The 20805-nt window shown below is 40.6% G+C and overlaps 1 protein-coding gene across 2 annotated transcripts in view; it reads right to left on the bottom strand.

The window, feature by feature from the left end:
• Positions 1 to 8955: 8955 nt before the first annotated feature.
• LOC134352893 (U2 snRNP-associated SURP motif-containing protein-like) overlaps positions 8956 to 20805 on the bottom strand; it is a 99542-nt gene continuing 87692 nt past the window's right edge. For both annotated transcript variants that reach the window (XM_063060475.1, XM_063060474.1), the window contains 4 exons: positions 16340 to 16450; positions 14533 to 14783; positions 9992 to 10156; positions 8956 to 9767 (listed from right to left, as the gene is read on the bottom strand). In XM_063060475.1, coding sequence (XP_062916545.1) covers positions 9632 to 9767; positions 9992 to 10156; positions 14533 to 14783; positions 16340 to 16450 — 663 coding nt within the window. In that variant the 3' untranslated portion in view covers positions 8956 to 9631. The remainder of the gene's footprint in view (positions 9768 to 9991; positions 10157 to 14532; positions 14784 to 16339; positions 16451 to 20805) is intronic.

Raw genomic sequence — 20805 nt, 5'->3', positions numbered from 1 at the left:
GAGTGGAGAGGTACTTGCAATCGTCTGGTCTTCCGGAACCATTCCAAAATCTAGTAATTCTTGAAAGATCGCTACTAAGTCTTCCACAATCTTTGGAGAGGTCAGTAACTTTAAATTCCTTGGCATTATCATATCAGTGGATCTGTCCTGGGACCAGTAGGCAAGTGACATCGGAAAGAATGCACAACAGCACCTCTACTTAGAAGTTTGCACAGAATCAGCATGTCACCAGAAATTTTGACAAATAGATGCACAGTGGTTGCATCATGGCCTGGTATGGGAATACCCATCCCCAGGGAAGGAAAAGTCTACAAAAAGTGGTGGTTACAGCTCAGTCCATCACAGGAAAAGTCCTCCCCAACATTGAACACATCCCCAAGGAGTAGTGCCACAAGAAAACAGCAACCAGCATCAAGGACCCCCACCAACCAGGCCATGCTTTCTTCTTGCTACTAGCATCAGAAAGGAGATACAGAAGCCTTAGATCCCACACCACCAGATTCAGGAACAATTATAGTCCTACAACCATCATGCCCCTGAAGCAGCACAGAAAATTACACTCACCACAAATCTGAACTGATTCTACAATCTACAGACTCACTTTCAAGGACTCTACAATTCATGCCCTTAGTATTATTGTTCTGTTATTTGCACAATTTGTCTTTTATTGCACATTTTCAGTCTTAGTTTATATACTGTACAGTGCATATATTTTTTGTAAATGCTATTGTATTTCTTTTTCTGTAAATGCCTGCAAGAAAATGAATCTCAAGCTGGTATATGGCAACATACACATAATTTGATAATAAATTTGAATTTGACTTTGGTATGTTCGGGTTGGGTGGTGTCTTTGGAAATGTTGGCTGCTTTACCAAGTTAGTGGGAAACGTAGACAGAGTCATGGAAGGGGCCGAGTTATTATGATATGTTGAGCTAAGTCCACAACCCTCTACAGTTTCCTGCCATCTTGGGCAGAACAATTACAATGCCAAGCCATGATGCATCCAGATAGAATGCTTTCTATGGTGCACCTATAAAAATTGGTGCGGTTCAGTGGGTACATGCTGGATTTCTTTGGCCTCCTAATGAAGCACAGGAGCTATTGTTCTTTCTTGGTCATGCTGTCTATATGGTTGGATCAGGAGAGGCTATTTATTCCTCAGAACTTGAAGCTCTAAACCCTCTCAATCTCAGAACCATTGATGCAAACAGAAGTGTGTTCACCACTACGCTCCCTGAAAGCAATAATCAGTCTTTAGTTTTGCTTTCATTGAGGGAAAGGTTGTTCTCATGACACCATGATTTTAGCCTCCCCATCCCCTTCCTGTACTCCAACCTATCATTACATGAGATTTGGTCCACTACAGACAAAACCATTGGTTTCCCATCGCAGAGTGGAACCCAATAACAGAAACAGAAACATAGAAAATCTACAGAACAATACAGGCTCCTCAGCCCACGATGCTGCGCTGAACATGTACTTACTTTAAAAATCACCTAAGGTTAACCTCCATAAACCCTCTATTCTTCTTAAGCTCCATGTACCTATCCAGGATTCCCTTTAAAGACCCTATCATATCTACCTCCACCACCGTCGCCAGCAGCCCATTCCACACACTCACCACTCTCTGTGTAAAAAAACTTGCCCCTGACATATCCTCTGTACCTACTTCCAAACACCTCAAAACTGCGCCCTCTCATGCTAGCCATTTCAGCCCTGGGGAAAAAGCCTCTGACTATCCACACGATCAATGCTTCTCATCATCTTGTACACCTCTATCAGGTCACCTCTCATCCTCCGTCGCTCCAAGGAAAAAAGGTCAAGTTTACTCAACCTATCCTCATAAGGCATGCTCCCCAATCCAGGCAACATCATTGTAAATCTCCTCTGCACCCTTTCTACAGTTTTCACATCCTTCCTGTCGTGAGGTGAACAGGACTGAGCACAGTACTCCAAGTAGGGTCTGACCAGGGTCCTATATAGCTGTAACATTACCTCTCGGCTCTTAAACTCAATCCCACAGCTGATGAAGGCCAATGCACCGTACGCCTTCTTAACAACACAGTCAACCTGTGCAGCAGCTTTGAGAGTCCTATGGACTCAGACCCCAAGATCCCTCTGATCCTCCACATGGCCAAGAGTCTTAGCATTAATACTATATTCTGCCATTATATTTGACCTACCAAAATGAATCACCTCACACTTACATAGGTTGAACTTCATCTGCCACTTCTCAGCCCAGTTTTGCATCCTATCAATGTCCCGCTATAATCTCTGACAGCCCTCCTCACTATCCACAACACCCCAAACTTTGTGTCATTGGCAAACTTACTAACCCATCTCTCCACTTCCTCATCCAGGTCAGTTATAAAAATCACGAAGAGAAGGGGTCCCAGAACAGATCCCCAAGGCACACCACTGGTCACCAACCTCCATGCAGAATATGACCAGTCCACAACCACTCTTTGCCTTCTGTGGGCAAGCCAGTTCTGGATCCACAAAGCAAGATCCCCTTGGATCCTATGCCTCCTTACTTTCTCAATAAGCCTTCCACGGGCACCTTATCAAATGCCATGCTGAAATCCATATACACTACATCTACTGCTCTACCTTCATCAGTGTGTTCAGACATATCCTCAAAAAATTCAGTCAGGCCCATAAGGCATGACCTGCCTTTGACGAAGCCATGCTGACTATTCCTAATCATATTATGCCTCTCCAAATGTTCATAAATCCTGCCTCTCAGGATCTTCTCCATCAACTTACCAACCACTGAAGTACGACTCACTGGTCTATAATTTCCTGGGCTATCTCTACTCCCTTTCTTGAATAAGGGAACAACATCCACAACCCTCCAATTCTCCTGAACCTCTCCTGTCATTATTGATGATGCAAAGATCATTGCCAGAGAATCAGCAATCTGCTCCCTCACCTCCCACAGTAGCCTGGCGTATATCTCGTCCGGTCCCAGCGACTTAGCCAACTTGATGCTTTCCAAAAGCTCCAGCACATCCTCTTAATGTCTATATGCTCAAGCTTTTCAGTCCACTGTAAGTCATCCCTACAATTGCCAAGGTCCTTTTCTGTAATGAATACTTTGGTTCAGTATTCACTAAGTACCTCTGCTATCTCCTCCGGTTCCGTACACACTTCGCTGGGATACTTTGTGTCACTCGGAGGATTTGACTAGGTGCTTTCCATCCCTTGCAACCCTGTCATACCTCCATGGCAGGGAGTGATGATGCAATTCCCTGACTCTCTGCAGCATTATAAGGGAAGTTGGATGACATTGTTCCAGGAGCAACCTCCAGAGGTCAGAGCAAGATTAAGTGGCCGTTCCTTCGCAGTAGCTGCCTACTGAGTCCACCTTGTTGGTTTTCTACCACACCAAACTGAAGCCCACCTGCTCACCTTGCCCCTTGAACTGCAAGCAGCCCTTAGTTCATTTAACCTGTGGCTTACTGCACACCAGGATCAGTGCCTAAATCCCAGTACTTCCACCCATCCAGATGATCTCCAATCCCTGGTCCTCCTCCAACTACTGATCACTTAGCCCCCATCTTGCTAACCCATTCTCACAGTGTCAGACTCTCTGACTGTGAGTCTACCCCAACCCCCACCAAATAGCTGGCCAAACTCCCAATAAGACCAGCTTATCTCATGCTGACCTCCAAAGTGACCTTTCAAGTCCATTTGCCTGTAAACAGGAAGAGGAATCACAGTTTCAGCTACAAACGTCCTGTAAGTAACAACTGGTCTTGTAATCCAACCAAGTTAGACGTCTCTCTGCCACACTACAACAGCACACCCTTTACCTGTGAGTTTGATGTTATGGTTGGGATTGGTGCATTCTGAGGGGGTAAGATTTGAGGAGAGAGGAGTGCTGAAGTCCAGTGAGTTCATGTCTTGTCGGCAATTCAAGATGAAAAGATCCTGAGCAGGCAGAGAACCAGAATGGGATGCTCGTCTGCAATTTGAGTTGAAAAATTCATGAGTATCAACTGATAGCTTATTCCCCGTTTCTGCCATTATTTACTGGAAACAATGATATCCTCCAAACATGCAAATAATTACATAACTATTAAATCAGGCATCAATCATTAAACCATGTTTGTTGAAAGTAGACATTAAACAGCAGCAGAAAGTCATATAGTTGGTTTTACTTCAATTGAGATTGCTCACTGACCTTCTAATTAATATTACGATCATCATCTATATCATAATTTGAATACACAGAATTTAAATTGATCATTGATATTCAAAAGAACAACTTAATTGATACAATGCACAAATTCTCCTGCAGTTAATATTCTGCTTGTAAAAAATAATTACAACAGTCACCTGGAATTCTAGGATAGAAAACAAATCTGTATTTCATATTTCACAGACAGAACACAGCAACACTATAATTTAGTCCATGTGATTGCATTGGAAATTTGACATAAACAGGGAATTTAGCCCCTCAAACTAGTTCCAAAATGAAACTATCACTCTATGACATAAACTTGCCATTTATTCCTTACTATGTTTGGTTGACTAAAATCCGTCACTTTCAGATTTTAAGTTAATAATTGACTGAGCAGCACTTGCTATTGGTGGAAAATAAGTTCCTTTTTTAAAAAAACTACCCTTTTTGTGCAGAATTAAGAACTAAAACTGTAAGAAGTAATAGACTATTCAGCCCCTTATATTGATCTGCTATTAAATTTACGGCTGACCTTTTACTCAGCATCACTCTCTTACACTAACCCCAATCTCCTAACATCAAAAGATCTGCCAAAGTCTTTCCCAGAATTACTTAGCTTTCCTACAACATGGAGAATTCCAAAACTTTGCACTCTGGTGAACTGCTGTCTTATTTTTGTCCTGAATAGCCAACCGCTCAATTTGAGACCGTGACCCCTGACACAAGACATTCTGGCCACAGGAAACAATATTCCTGCACCTATCATGAAGCCCAGTTAAGAGTTATGCTTCAATAATATCACTTCTAATTCTTCCAAACTTCAGAGAGCATTGGCCTCGATTGCTTCACCAAACTTTTCTCCAATGAAACTTCTACAACCATCCAAAATAGTTTCTACCTATTTGAGTCATAGACATAGAAACAGGCCCTTCAGTCCTGTACTGAACATGTGGAAGCAGAGACAAGAGAAAATCTGCAGATGCTGGAAATCCGAGCAACACACACAAAATGCTGGAGGAACTCAACAAGCCAGGCAGCATCTATGGAAAAGAGTACGGTCAACATTTTGGGTCAAAACCTTTCAGCAGAACTGGAGAGAAAAAAAAGCTGAGTATATTTAAAAGATTGTGTGGGGGGGGGGAGATGAAGAGAAACACAAGGTGATAGGTGAAACCTGAAGGAGAAGGGATGAAGTAAAGAGCTAGGAAGTTGATTGGCGAAAGAGACAGAAGACCATGGAAGAAAGAAAAGGGGAGAGGAGCACCAGAGGGAGGCAACCAGTGGGCAAGGTGAGAGAGGGAAAAGGGGATGGGAAATGGTGAAGCAGTGGAGGGGGGGGCATTACCTTAGGTCTGAGAAATCGATGATCATGCCAGCAGGCTGGAGGCTACCCAAACGGAACATAAGGTATTGTTCATCCAACCTAAGTGTGGCCTCATCACCACAGTGGAGTAGGCCATGAATGGACATATAGGAATGGGAATGGGAAGTGGAATTAAAATGGGTGGTTAGTGGGAGATTCTGCTTTTTCTGGCAGACAGAGTGTAGGTGCTCGGCAGTCTCCCAATCTGCGTCAGGTCTCACCAAATAGCACAGGTCCACTTTAGAGACAACACAAAGTCAATATTAAACCTGGTTTGTTGGAGCTGTGAGGTAGCAGACTGTATGACCTTCAGTTACATTGCCCAGCATTTTAAGAGATCTTTTATCTTCTGTACTTGATGTATTGATCCACCCGCATGAATAGCTAAACCTCATTTGACCTTTACCAACAATTTTTCAAAATTTGGGAAGCATTCTGTTTTAACTAGTCTGTAATTCCTTAGTGATCCTTATCAGACAGATCTTCTATCTATTACTATATTCTGATATGTGGGATCTTCCTGTACAAAAACATGCCTACTTTACATTATCGCAAAGATTTTTTTTTTAGCTAAGGTACTTTAAGACAAAGCACCACATATTGCTCCTAGGCTCAAACAATAATCCTGATACTTGTAGCCACAGAAATATTTTCTAATTTAGCTCCAAACTGATGTATACTGTAAATGCAGATGTTTCCTTATCCCATTTCAACAGCACAACATATTCTACATAATCCATACTTTTATTACATTGGATGAAGTCCAATAGAACTGGAACCAAATGCCTTGGGATCATACTATTGTAAACACTACACATAAATATTATTTTTTATCCTGGGAAAGTTTGTGCAAAACTGCTTGAAAAATCATTAATGAAGACCACAACATACCATTACAAAAATAAATGGGAATCCAAACATAATGAGAACCCTGAGAATTCTACGGCAGCAATGATAATCTCTGGAAAGGTTTCAACATATCCAATGACTTGACTGCAAGTCTGTCGTGATTCAGGAGATACTTCAATTTCAATAGTTTTCATTCAAATGTCGTATTAGTGAGTTATATTGGAGACATCGGCACTTCAGGGTTTTTAATATGCAATTCAGTTAGTTTTCCTGCTGGTGAAAGTAATACTATATTCAGCTCCTTCCTATCTCAATTAACTTTATCCACCTGAGAGGCTGAAGTTGGAACTTTTCTTAATGCTCTCATGCACATTTATTCCTCAACCAATATCCTTAAAAACACCTGATCAATATCATTACTGTTTTATATATATATACGACAATCAGGCGGGTTAGCTGACTCATTTTATACAATGCCTACCACCTTCCCACTTATCAAAGATACATTTAATGTTAAATGTTATGAAATACATCAAGATCAAAGGTTGTGTTACAAATTTAAGTTTGTTCATACTAAGGGTTTGGTATGAAAGGCAATCCATTATTTAGCATTTTCAAATACTCATAGTTTTAAAGTCATTTGTTTAATGTATTCCTTCTCCAACTATCTTTGAATGTATTTAGATGAAATACCAATAGGCTGAAATTAGCAGGGGTTCAGTACATCTACTATAAAGTCCATATACTAGAAAATAAAGTTTCACCTGACACCATCAAAATCCAAGGCATTGATCAAATATAATTAAAGCAGGGAAAAGCCTAATAACAAATGAGAAACTTGTTTCCACAGCATGAACTTGCAACTACTGTTCTTCAGTGTTGAAAGTATACCATTCCTTGAAAGGTCAACAACCTGAAACACTGATTCAGTTTCTCTCTCCACAGATGCTGTATGATTGCTGAGTGTTTCCACTTATTATTCTTTAAAACTGAAACAATATCAAAATGAAAGAAATGCTTGAGACCAATTGAAAGGTAGAAATTTATAAAAACTTAAAAACTTGCTAAAGTAAACAAAGCAATTCAAAACTTAAATTGTATTGTCTCCAACTCAGTGTTGTTCATCTGTTTAAGAAGGGAGGTTCAGATAAAGCATGAAACTACTTATCTGACATCAGTGTTAGGGACAAGATCTACTCACATTTTAGGGGAAAAAATGGTTTTAGCAGGGATGTTCATCATGTCTTTGTGCAGGCAAATCACTTTGTACAAACTTGGTTAAAAAGGAAGTGATAAGATGATTGTGTTGATGGTAGAGCAGTGGACATACGCATGGACTTTCAAAAACCTTTCATCAAGTTCTCTCAATTACAGGTTATCCACAAGATGAAAGCACATGGGTTCCACGGAGACTTGGTAGACTGGATTCAAAATTGGCCTGGCCATAAAGGACAGGGGTGGAGGGTGCTACTCTGACTTAGGTCTGTGACCAATGGTGTTCTGCAAGGAACAGTGCTACGACAAGTTTTTTTTTGTTAAACGATTTGGATAAAATGTAGGTGAACTGACTAGTAAGTTTCCAAATGACACAACAATTGGCGGAGTTGTGGATAGTGAGGAAGGTTATCAAGGGATTGAGTAGGATACAGACCCATTCACATGTGCATACAAATGTTATTAAAGCTTTTATGCACAATTTGCAGAGAACCTCACAGAGTGATCCAACACTGCTAATACTTCAGATTACTTGCTGATCTGCTAAGATCTTCCTTTTTAACAGGAGAGTCAAACACAAAAAAGCAGCAAATCAGTGAGAAATCTCTTCATGATTAAAGAAAATAAAATTGAAATCAACTTCACCCAAATCAGGCAAGAAATGGATAAATGCAGGAAGAGAATTTAAAAACTGTTACCTATTATGTTACTGAGTAAATACAGTACATGACTTTGGGAAGTTATCTGAAACTGTAGAACAGAAAATTAAACTCAAACCAGTGAGTAAATTTAAATATTGCTCGCAACTGATGCCAGGTATGGGAATTGACAAAGAGAACTAATAATCTGAAACAACAATGATTTGCATCAGATAGAATATCACATAACTGTTACCCAATCCAACAATTATAATCTCTCAGTACAGAATTTTGTGCTTTAACCGAACCAGTAAGCAAATATCCTCTTGCAATATTGCTCAGTAAGGAATTCTCTCGGTGCATTATGTTTACCTGTACAAACTGTATAATTTGGCCCAACAAGTGATGGAAAGATTGTTACCTCTGAAAGATCAGAATGTTTACATAATATATTAGCCTAATTAGAGCAAACTTTTCAAGTTTATGTTAATTATACTGCAGTTAACCAGTGAAAATCTAACCTGAGGAACATCAGTAGTTAACTACAGTGGAAGAAAATTAGTTTGAATTCTCGTACTAAGGTGCTTATTTCAGCTACAGGGAAGGAAAACCAAAATGAAGCACTCCCTGGAAGAAGCCAAATGAAGAAGTAGCATTGTATCAGAGTACATTTTATTCTTATATTTTGCATGTTAAATAAAACTTGCAAAAAAAAACCCTCTTGCTCTTCTCTTTCATCACCAAACCAATTGTCAAGAACCTTTGTTTTAGTCATTAGATGTTGTTATATTATGAATATTATATTCTTCATTCTGCTCTTACACAGCATTTCAAGATGCATTAGGAAAGCAAGACAATAGGCGTTAAGACACCAGCTCCAGGTAGTAAATACAAAACTACAGGCTCACAAAAGTATGTGCAGAAAATGTCAACACTGACTGCAACAAAATTACCTGGGTATAATCATGGTATAAAGAGTCACAAAAATAACACTGACAAAGGAGACACAAAACTTTATTTAAATTTGCTAATTACAGAAACTACTAAGATCCTCTGATAGGTCACAAAACCAAAATACTGACCCTGCAGTTCTAGTTCTACATTATTTTTATAAAATCACAAATTTTTGAATTGAAGCCAATGCAAAACTATGGGTACAGAAGTGAAATCTTTACATTGGCATTAACAGCAGTTAGAGATGATTTCCAACTAATTATTATTTTAGATCTGAATCACATTCCCATTTTAAACATGAGTTGCAGTCATCCAAATACAAAAGTATTTATTCCATCTATAAAACAAATGGAAGAGAGTAACAGAGCAAAACAAAGTACAAAAAATGCTGCATCATAATTTATGTACATAAACTTAATGGATTGTCAGCGTTTGCTCTTCTTTGGCTTCTTGTGAGACCGATGAGGAGTCCTGGAGCGTGACCGTGATCTTCTTGATTGTTTTGGAGAACTTGAGCGAGAATGCTTTGATTTTTTTGGAGATTTAGATCTTGACCAAGATCTACCAATAATAAATACAAGATAAATAAAAACAAAATGTAACATGAATAAAAGACTTTAACCATAAATTAAAATCCTGTAGATCAAAACATCTTCCTGAAATTAATTTGATGCTTGTTATCCCACAAGAATAACTTACCTTAATATAAATCGATATACTTAATGGAAAGTCAACTAACTAGTTGCGAAATGCATGACATTTTCTTCATTGATAGATGTACCCACCTTTTTTTCTGCTTGCTGCTATGCTTTGGAGACTCTTTATATGCTGGAGATGGAGACCTAGACAGGGTATTTTCTTTTAGCAATGATCTCTCAGACCAAGGAGACATGGTTATTTCACATCTGAAGCTTCTAGAGGGACTTGGTGAGCTAGTACACCTCTTTTTCCTGAAATATGTTGCAAACATTATTTCTAAACATATGTATAGATGCCTGTTTTACCTTAAGATTACAAAACATGCATGACAATGTCAATCAATAATTTTCTCTTCCATGAATAAGGTAAATACAACTTAAGCCAAGCCCATCTTCAGGATACGTTTGAAGTAATGGGGCAGTGCCCTGGACTAATATTTTTGTAAATGACCCTGTTCATTAAGAGACTTAAGTGGTTGTTTATTTCAATTAACTCAGAAGTTAAGCCTTTTAAAACTATACCGTACCAATGCAAGTCTTTGCAAACATATCACTGCAGCCGTGAACAGACAACAGCATAGCACAGAAACAGGCCCTTCAACCCATAATGCTTGCACCAACTATGAAAACCAAACTAATTCCACTGGTCTGTATCACCTTTACTCCACAGTTGTTCAGGTGCCAGTTTAAGTGCCTCTTAAATGACCTTTCCTAGTTACTTGTTCTACTTCCCCTAGCAGCATGTTCCAGGCACCCACCATTCCGCTTTTTAAAAAACCTTGTCCCTTAAAATTTCCTTTCAACTTTCCCCATTTCATCTTAAATCTTGGATTTGACTCAGTCCACCCTGGGGAAAAGACTATCTACACCTCTCAATGTCATTGATCATCCTCTGATGCTCCAGAGAAAATTATCCAAGTGTATCCAGTCTCTCCTTATAGCTAATACTCTCTAATTCAGACAGCATTCTTCCTGCAATATGGTAACCAGAATTGCACACAATATCTAAATGTGGCCTATTTCTGCAACCTGACTTCCCTACTCTTATGCTCAACTTCCTAAACCAATGAAGTATGTCTTTTTTATTTCCCTCTACTTTAAAGGAGCTATGGATTTGTACCCCAAGATCCCTCTGTACATCAGAGCTGCAAAGTATCCTGCCATTTACTGTGCATTTCCCTCTTGCACTTTACATCCCAAAATGCAACATCTCACTTGGCAAGATTAAACTCCATCAGTTATTTCTTTGACGATTTTCCAACTGATCAATATTCTGCTGTATCTCTGATGACCTTCTTCACTATCTATAAGTTTAGCGTCACCTGCAGACTTGCTAATCAAACCACCTACAGTTTCAGCCACCTCATTTATGTTATAAACAACTGGTCTGAACACTGTTCCTTATGGCAGGGGTCCCCAACCTTTTTTACACTGCGGACCAGTTTAATATTGACAATATTTTTGCAGACCGGCTGACCTGTGTGGGGGGGGGGGGGGCGGTAGGGTTGCCAACGGCCAAGAGTAGCAGTCAAATACGTTGTGTTTACCCCTAGAAAGACTACATTGGCCATGAAGCTTTGCACGGGCACCAGTGCGCATGCGTGACCTGCGCATGCGTGTACCTGCCGATTTTTTTCCTACAAATCATTTTTGGCTATTCTGTTTGGGGGGGGGGGTAATCACGACCGGAATATAGGTGATAAGTGGCTAATACACTCAATTTCATTTCTAAAAGGGTTTATCTAACGAATTTAATATTAAACACACAGCGCATATTTTCCTCGCGTGAATATAGTTATAAGTCAATTATCAGGAGAGGACAGGGGAGCTTGAAGTAAGTATTGAACGAACTTCCAGTAGAAGTGGTAGAGGCAGGTTCGATTATCAAAGAAAAATTGGATAGGTATATGGTCAGGAAAGGAATGGAGGGTTGTGGGCTAAGTTAAGTGCAGGTCGGTGGGACTAGGTGAGAGTAGCGTTCGGCACGGACAGGAAGGGCCGGGATGGTCTCTTTCCGTGCTGTAATTGTTATATGGTTATCTAAGTCAATAGCATCATAACATTTTAAGTAGCGTTTGGATATTAAACACACAGCACATATTTTCCCCGTATGAACATATAAAATCATTGCAGCACACCAATATCACTGAATCAGTGGGAGCCCTGGGCTTGTTTTCCTGCAACAACACGGTCCTATTGAGGGGTAATGGGAGACAGCGATACTAGAACGGGTTTCCTTATGTCCAGTCTATTCCGCAATTTAGTTTTCGTTGCATTCATTGCAGAAAACTCCGCTTTGCAGAAAAATATTGGAAATGGAAGCAATGTTTTCAGTGCTTTCGTGGCTATCTCAGGATATTTAGCTTTGACTTTGATCCAGAATGCCGGCAGAGATGTTATGTCAAATACTTTTCAGCCCGCTGTCATTTGCAAGCTCGAGGAGCTGATCTCCTTCCCGCGCTGACATGGATGATGCGCGGGTAATGACCTCGCATGCGTAATGGCTCAACAGTGGCCATGACCGGGAATGAGGAAAAGTGCAGCTGACTCATATCGCCAAATCATATGGTTTCCTCGCGGCCCGGTAGCACATGCTTTGCAGCCCGGTGTTTGGGGACTGCTGCCTTATGGAACACCATGCATTACAGACCTCCAGCCAGAAAAAAAAAACACTTCTCTAATTCTTCCACAACCAAGCCAATTTTGGATTCAATTTACCAAGTCATTATGGATCCCATGTGACTCAACTTTTAGGACAGCTCAACTTAAAATAACTTACTGCATAAATGTAGCTATAAGTGCATATTTTACTGTATTGTTCCATCAATCAAAGAGAAGAATGTGAGACTATTCCAATCGTTAAACTGTAGAAATGCAAGAAAAAAATAGATGTAATAAGGACAATGAGGCCAGTCCTTATAATGAAATTTACCATGCTACCCCCAAAAATTCCCAGGACTGGTAGTGGTGCAGCTTTTGGAATTCATCGATTTAGCCATCAGTCATCTGTGGTTGAGAATTCCACAAGTTCACCATTTTTAATGATAAGTGTCTTCATGATCTCTTCTAAATGTTTTAACTTGTATTCTGGGATTGTGGAACGTGACTGCTGGCTCTTCCCCCACACCACCACCCATCCACCTACACATAATAAAAGGAAAAACACCTTCTGTGCATCAACTACAGCATACTAAGTCAGTATGTTGTACTGTTTTAAATAAAGTTTACTTTCATTCTTCTAGGTGATGCAATCTCTATTCATATGACAAAGATGTCTATGTGCACTTGTGTACCTGGGTCACTAAATCAAACAGAAAGGTGTAGTGAGCAGTTAAGGAGGCAAATTAACCACCCATTTACACTAACCCCATTTTATTCTCTCCACATTCATCTCAACTTTCTTCAAATTTTATGAGTTACTCATTAGGGATACCTTAAGGTGGCCAATTAACCCAACAACATGCTCAATTATGGGATCAGACAGGAAACCAGAGCACCACCCATTAATCTTGGTCACTGAAGCTGTGAAGCAACACTTCTACAAGTTACACCACAGTGCCATACCATGATACCTTATCACAAATTTTGCTCAAATTTATATAAGCAAACAGCAAGTGTGCTGCCTTGATCAACCCAGCTTTAAAAACTTCAATCAGGTTATTTAGATAAGACCTTCTAATTACGTATGCCTGATTACTCACCATCTTTAAAAATAATGGCTTCACCGTCTCTCAGAGGAGATTTTGGTAATGGGTGCACCATTGAAATTAACCAAACAGCCTTGTTAATCAAACTGTGAAATTACACTACCTGTGACAGTAACAGTCCTGTATCCACCCAAAACAGTGCATCAGTGTTATATAGTTGCAGAATGCAACTATAGCTGGAGTGGAGGGGTGCGGAGGAGCTACTAATGTTGTATAGTTGTTTAAGAACAGAGGGAGAGATGCATCAAGCTTTTACAGAGGTTCACTTATTATCCAAGTATACAATTTCAGAGTTGCATACTTTGGTAACAAATGAACCTTTAAATTTTGTAAAGACTTGGTGCATCTCTCCCTCCTTTCTTAAGCAACTGTACAAAATTAGTAGACCCTTTACCACCCCCCCAGTCATCTGCCACCATTCTTCAGCAGACAATTTCACCTTAGTTTGAGACATCATTTGAATTCTGGGATTGTATCCCATGGGCGTGTGGCTTATTCTGCCAGATGAAAGTCGCTTTGTCATGATTGATTAGTTTAGAAACTGCAGCTGCTTTTCCTATTGGTTAGCCGCCTGGTGTCCAGTTTCAAATATCCCAGATATAAAATAACATGTGAAAGAGGCTTGCTCTCTCTCCCTTTGTTTAGGTCAAGCAGTGCACATAACCATTGGGAAGGTATGCTCTGCCCATGATTTTAACTAAGTATGTTTGTTGAATGTACTGCATGTTTGTTGAATATTCAACTTTGTCGTTTCTGTAACCTGGGAACATGAATGCTTGGTCGAATTTTTTCTGTTTGTAAATAAATGATCAATGTACTTATTCACAATCAGTGTTTTCTGTCTCACTTGCCAGACCTGTGAACCTGATTCAACTTTACAAGTCGCTTTCAAGTTTATTCTTTCACACTTATTTTACTTACCTGGAAGGTGACAAGGAATTCCCTTTGTCTTTGTGCTTCTCTTTAGTCCGTGTTCGATCTTTATTGCGTTCTTTTTCCTTGTTTTTCACCTTGATCTTGTCTTTATCTTTGCTTTTGATTTTATCTTTGTCCTTGATCTTTTCTTCAGTTCTAATCTTCTCTTTTCTGTCATTCTCTTTGTATGTTTCTTTTATTTTCTCAGTATCACAAACTTCTTTCTCTAGTTCTTTATCCTGGTCCTTTTCCATTCCCTAGGCAAAAAACAGAACATTTTTGATCGTAATGCAACTATTTAGCATTTTATGAAATGTCAACTCTGAACTTCGGCCACAGTCATAGTCAAACAGCACAGAAGCAAGCCCTTCATCTCATCTCATCTCTTCTCTTCTCTTTCTTCTTCTTACAGAAACATCTGCATGATGCTAAGTGTAAGGGGGTTTCGATTTTTATGTTACTGCGGAGGCTAATTAAAATGGCGTCTTTGTTATGTTAATCTGGGGAATGCGGCTCTGTTGTGTTAAACACCGAGAAAGTTTGCGCTAACAGTTTGTTTTTGCTTTAGAGTCTGGTAAGAGAGTGCTATTAACTAATTGCGATAGTTGTTATGGTTTTGGTGTATTTGAAGATACTGTATGCGCGGGGTATTGGGGCAGAAGGCGGGAGAGTGAGACAGAGGATGGACGAGGTTCTGTGAGTCCGCTAACAGGGTCGGACCGCAAGCGGGACCTTCGGCGAGGAGACGGAGACGGACTCGTGTGGAGCGTCTGGTCGACCACCGTTGTTGGTCCCAGGCGGCCGGTCGAGGTGGTCCGAGGGGGGTCGCAGGGTGAAGAAGAAGGTCCTTGAGCTCCAACGGTTTTTTTGTGCACGAAGAGATTGAACTTTGATAAGTGTGGCGCCTTTTATTTTCCTTTTATATTTTATTCTCTTTTAATTATATAGTTCCAGTAATATCTATAAACTGTATATCATTTAATTGCATCTGGTGTATTGTCTGTTATTTGGGCGGGGTGGGGTACCTCACACAGCATCCACACAAACGAATTACCCAGTTTGGCGGGGCCGAGGCTGTTTCCCTAGACGACAGCGAGCCGAGAGACCCTGAGGGTGGCCAGGGGGGGCTACATAAGCTAGAGCACATCATCAGTGATGTTACCTGGGGTCGTCAGGTGTTCCAGGTCTTTCAACATCATACACTCTCACCCAGGCAACCCGACCCGGCCTGTGCCCTAGCAGCAACCCACGGATCTGCCCTCTTTATCCAGAGCCATCTTGACGCTTTCTCTGCTGCATCTATGGTGGTGGAAATGGCTCTCCTTCTTCTCTCGCCCATGATTCCAAGTGCAGTGTATACTTTGCAGAGCAACTGGCCTGCAAAGCCACTCACTGAGCATTAAGCACTTACTTACACTGGTTCAACATGAATCTATTTTTAAAATTCTCCCCATACGCTCATCACATCACTCCTCTATCACTTACCAATACACTTGGGGAAATTTTTAATGACCAATTAATTTACCAATGACACATCTTTGGGACTTTGGGATGTAATTATGATTAATAATATAAATATTTAACATTTCATTCTGGATTTCATATGTAACATTTTCTTATCATGTTACATATGATAAGAAAATGTTACATATGAAATCCAGAATGACTGCAGTAATGGACACCAGTGGCTATCTTTTTATCAGTTACAGATCTTCAAATATATGATAGATCAAAACTTATCAACTGCGTAAAAAGCCAGTGGATATTTGTGTTCAATTCCAGGAAACTAATCAACTACAGCATACAATCTTACCTTCTGTAATAGTTTACTTCGGTAATGCTCAACCTGTTGTTGAAAAGTCATTCCTGATTTCTTAGTCCTTTTACCAGATTCCAATTCATCTTGAAATTTCATAACTTTCAGCTCAAAGGAAAGAGATATAAGGTTATCAAAGTAAATTATTTTTGAAGTTTAAAATGCGAAATAACCATCGATTCAATACTGCCAAGTCTAGTATAATGTTGTAGAAAATCATAGAATTCCAGTTATTTACATTTCATGACCAATACAATAAAATCCCAATAAAATTCCCAATGATAAGACCGAGTGAAGACAACAATGCCTGAAAATTGTACGCAATGAAAACTGATGCAAACTGTCAGGCGGGGGAGTGGCAGTTCATCCTGGGCAGGGGAGTTTTGGAATAATGTTACTGCGCACTTTTTTTTCCCAGGGAAAGAGCGCGAAAGGTTTATTTTTCAGAAAATTACATTTAAACTTTTTTTTAAATGAAAGCGGCTATTCATGCTGACAGGCAGGAAACTGGACACCGATTTCCCCTTGTAAATCCAACTCTGATAAAGAATCTTACATCAGTAATAATGTGTTAAAAGAGAACTGTGAAACTGCACTACCTGTGACAGTAACAGTCCTGAACCCACCAGAACGGTGCACCAGTGTTATATAGTTGCAGACTGCAACTAAAGCTGGTTATGGGCCTACATCTGGACTAAGCCTCCAAACTTCAGAATGGGGCCAATTTGGGTCCTGGTTACTTCATCTGTGGGCGCCGAGAACATGGGCATAGTGTAAGCAAGCCCTAGGGAATTCTGGGGGAGTGATCCAATTGCTGCCTCCACAGTATTCCATGAGAATGCCACACAATTCTGTAGGATATCATGCAGAAATTGAATTTCCTCGTGATTCCAGTAACACTGACCAGCTAACTAGTGTGACAAGTAGCCAAATGCAACAGAAGCAGGTTACAAGGGGACTGACAAGCTTTGCGCACTTTGTTTTAGAACACAGAACAGTACAGCACAGTACAGGCCCTTCGGCACATGTTATGTCAACCTATATACACCTACCTCATACTCCCTCCTATACAAGCCAAAACCCTCTACTTCTCTTTCATCTTCACCTATCTAAGAATCTCTAAAATGTGCCTAATGTACCAGCTTCAATCACCACACCCAACTGTGTGTTCCAGACAATTATCACTCTTATAAAACCTGCCTCTGACATCTCCTCTATCTAAACTTCCCGCCACACATCTTAATAGGATGTACTCTGGTGTTAGCCATTGCTGCCTTAGGATTTAGGTGCTGGCTGTCCATTCTATCTATGCCCCTTTTCATTTTATAACAAGTCACTTCTCATCCTCCTTTGCTCCAAAGAGAAGAGCCTTAGCTCACTCATCCTTTCGATACAAGATGTTTTCTTATTCAGGCTGCATCCTGGTAAATCTCCTCAGCACTTTCTCTAAAGCTTCCACATCCTTCCAATAATGAGGTAACCAGCACTAACCACAATATATAAAGCCCTTAACCAGAGTTTAATAGAGCTGTAACATCAACTCTCGGCACTTGAACTCAATCCTCCAACTAACGAAGACCAACATACTAAAGAAGCAGAAATCTACAGCATATTACAGGCCCTTCGGCCCACAATGTTGTGCCAAACATATAAGCTACTCTAGAAACTGCATAGCCACACAGCCCTCTATTTTTCTAAGGTCCATGTACCTATCCATAAGTTTCTTAAAAGACTATATTGTATTCGCCTCTACCACATTCACTGGCAGTGCACTCCACGCACCCACCACTCTGTGTGAAAAACTTACCTCTGACATCTCCTCTGTACCTACTTCCAAGCACCTTAAAACTGTGCCCTCTCATGTTAGCCATTTCAGCCCTGGGAAAAAGCCTCTGGCTATCCACACAATCAATGCCTCTGATCATCTTGTACAAGAAAACAACCTCTCCTTTGATGTCACAAAAACAAAGGAGCTGGTTGTAGACTATAGGAGGAATGGAGACAGGCTAACCCCTATTGACATCAGTGGATCTGGGGTTCAGTGGGTGAACAGCTTTAAGTTCCTCAGCATACACATCACCGAGGATCTCAAGTTGTCTGAAGACACCGGCTGTATGGTGGAAAAAGCATAACAGTGCCTCAGACGATTAAAGAAGTTTAGCATGAGTCCCCAGATCCTCAGGACTTTCTACAGGAGCACAACTGCGAGCATCCAGACTGACTACATCACTGCCTGGTATAAGAATTATACTTCCCTCAATCGCAGGATTCTGCAGAGAGTGGTGCGGACAGCCCAGCACATCTGTAGATGTGAATTTCCCACCATTCAGGATATTTACAGGGACAGGTGCGTAAAAAGGGCCCGAAGGATCAACGGAGACCAGAGTCACCCCAAACACAAACTGTTCCAGCTGCTCCATTCCAAGAAACGGTACTGCAGCATAAAAGCCAGGACAACAGGCTCTGGGACAGCTCCTTCTCCCAGGCTGATTAATTCACCCTGATACAATTGTATTTCTATGCTGTATTGACAGTCCTGGTGTACATACTTTTTATTACAAATTACTATAAATTGCACATTGCACAGTTAGAGACATAACATAAAGATTTTTACTCCTTTTGTGTGTGAAGGATATAAGAAATAAAGTCAATTCAGTTTAGGTTGGTGACACTTCTATCAGGTCACCTCTCATCCTCTGTTGCTCCAAGGATAAAAGGTCAAGTTCACTCAACCTATTCTCATAAGGTACACCCTCCAATCCATGCAACATCCTTGTAAAGCTCTTCTGCACTCTCTCTACAGTACCTACATCCTTCCTGTAAAAAGGTGACCAGAAATGAACACAGTACTCCAAGTGGGGTCTAACTAAGGTCTTATATAGCTGTAACATCACCTCACAGCTCTTGAACTCAAAGGGTGAATGGAGGCCTACACACCATACGCCTTCTTAACAACATTGTCAACCTGCGCAGCAGCTTTGACTGTCCTACGAACACGGACCCCAAGATCTTGCTGATCTCCACACTGCCAACAGCCTTACGAATATGATTATAATTTTATCTTCAAATTTGACTTACCAAAACGAACCACTTCACACTTATCTGGGTTGAACTCCATCCGCCACTTCTCAACTCAGTTCTGCATCCTATCGATGTCGTGCTGTACTTCTGACAGTCCTCCACACTATCCCCAACACCCTCAACATTTGTGTCATCAGCAAACTTACTAACCCACCTTTCTACTTACTCATCCAGGTCATTTATAAAACTCACAAAGAGGAGGGGTTCCAGAACAGATCCCTACGGGATACTACGGTTCTCCATGCAGAATACCAACCATCCACAACCATCCTTTGCCTTCTGTGGGCAAGCCAATTTTGGATCCACAAAGCAAGGTCTCCTTGAATCCCATACATCATTACGTTCTGAATGAGCCTCGCATAAGGAACCTCATCAAATGCCTTGCTGAAATCCATATATACTACATCCTTCATCAATGTATTTTGTTACATCCTCAAAGAATTCAATCAGGTTCGTAAGGCATGACCTGCCCTTGACAAAGTCATGCTGACTATCCTTAATCAGATTATATCTCTCCAAATGCTCATAAATCCTGCCTCTCAGGGTCTTCTCCAACAACTTGCCCACCTCTGAAGTAAGACTCACTGGTCTATAATTTCCTGGGTTATCTCTACTCTCTTTTTTGAACAAGGGAACAACTTTTGCAACCTTTTAATCCACTGGTACTTCTCCCGCCCCTATTGATAATGCAAAGATCATCGCCAGAGGCTCAGCAATCTCCTCCCTCATTTCCCACAGTAACCTGGGGTATATCTCGTCCGGTCCCAGCGACTTATCTAACTTAATACCTTTCAAAAGCTCCAGCACATCCTCTTCCTTAATGTCTATACACTCAAGCATTTCAGTCAGCTGTAAGTCATCTCCACAATTGCCAAGATCCTTTTCTCTGGTGAATACTGAAGCAAAGTATTCATTAAGTACCTCCACTACCTCCTCCAGCTCCAAGCACATTTCCACTCTCACTCCTGATTGGTCCTATTTTCACACAGCTCATTCTCTTGCTCTACAGATACTTGAAGAATGCCTTGGGGTTTCCCTTAATTCTGCTCGCCAGGGCCTTCTCATGCTCCCTTCTAGCTCTCCTAACTTCATTCTTGAGCTCCTTCCTGGCACCTTTGTAATTTTCTAGAGCTCTACCAGTACCTAGTTTCTTGAATTTTTCATAAGCTTTTCTTTTCTTATCATCTAGATTTTCCACTACCATCCTTTCCCTGCCTCAATGGAACATACCTATGCAGAATGCCATGCAAATGTTCCCTGAACATTTGCCACATTTCTGCCGTGTATTTCCCTGAGAACATCTGCTTCCAATTTATGCTCTTAAGTTCCTGCCTAATACCATCACATTTCCCTGTACTCCAATTAAATGTTTTCCCAAATTG

Source organism: Mobula hypostoma, chromosome 10 (genome assembly GCF_963921235.1).
Source record: "Mobula hypostoma chromosome 10, sMobHyp1.1, whole genome shotgun sequence".
NCBI classification, from domain to species: Eukaryota; Metazoa; Chordata; class Chondrichthyes; order Myliobatiformes; family Myliobatidae; genus Mobula; species Mobula hypostoma.
The sequence above is the reverse complement of the archived record's forward strand: the minus strand, read 5'-3'. Positions and strand labels throughout refer to the sequence as shown.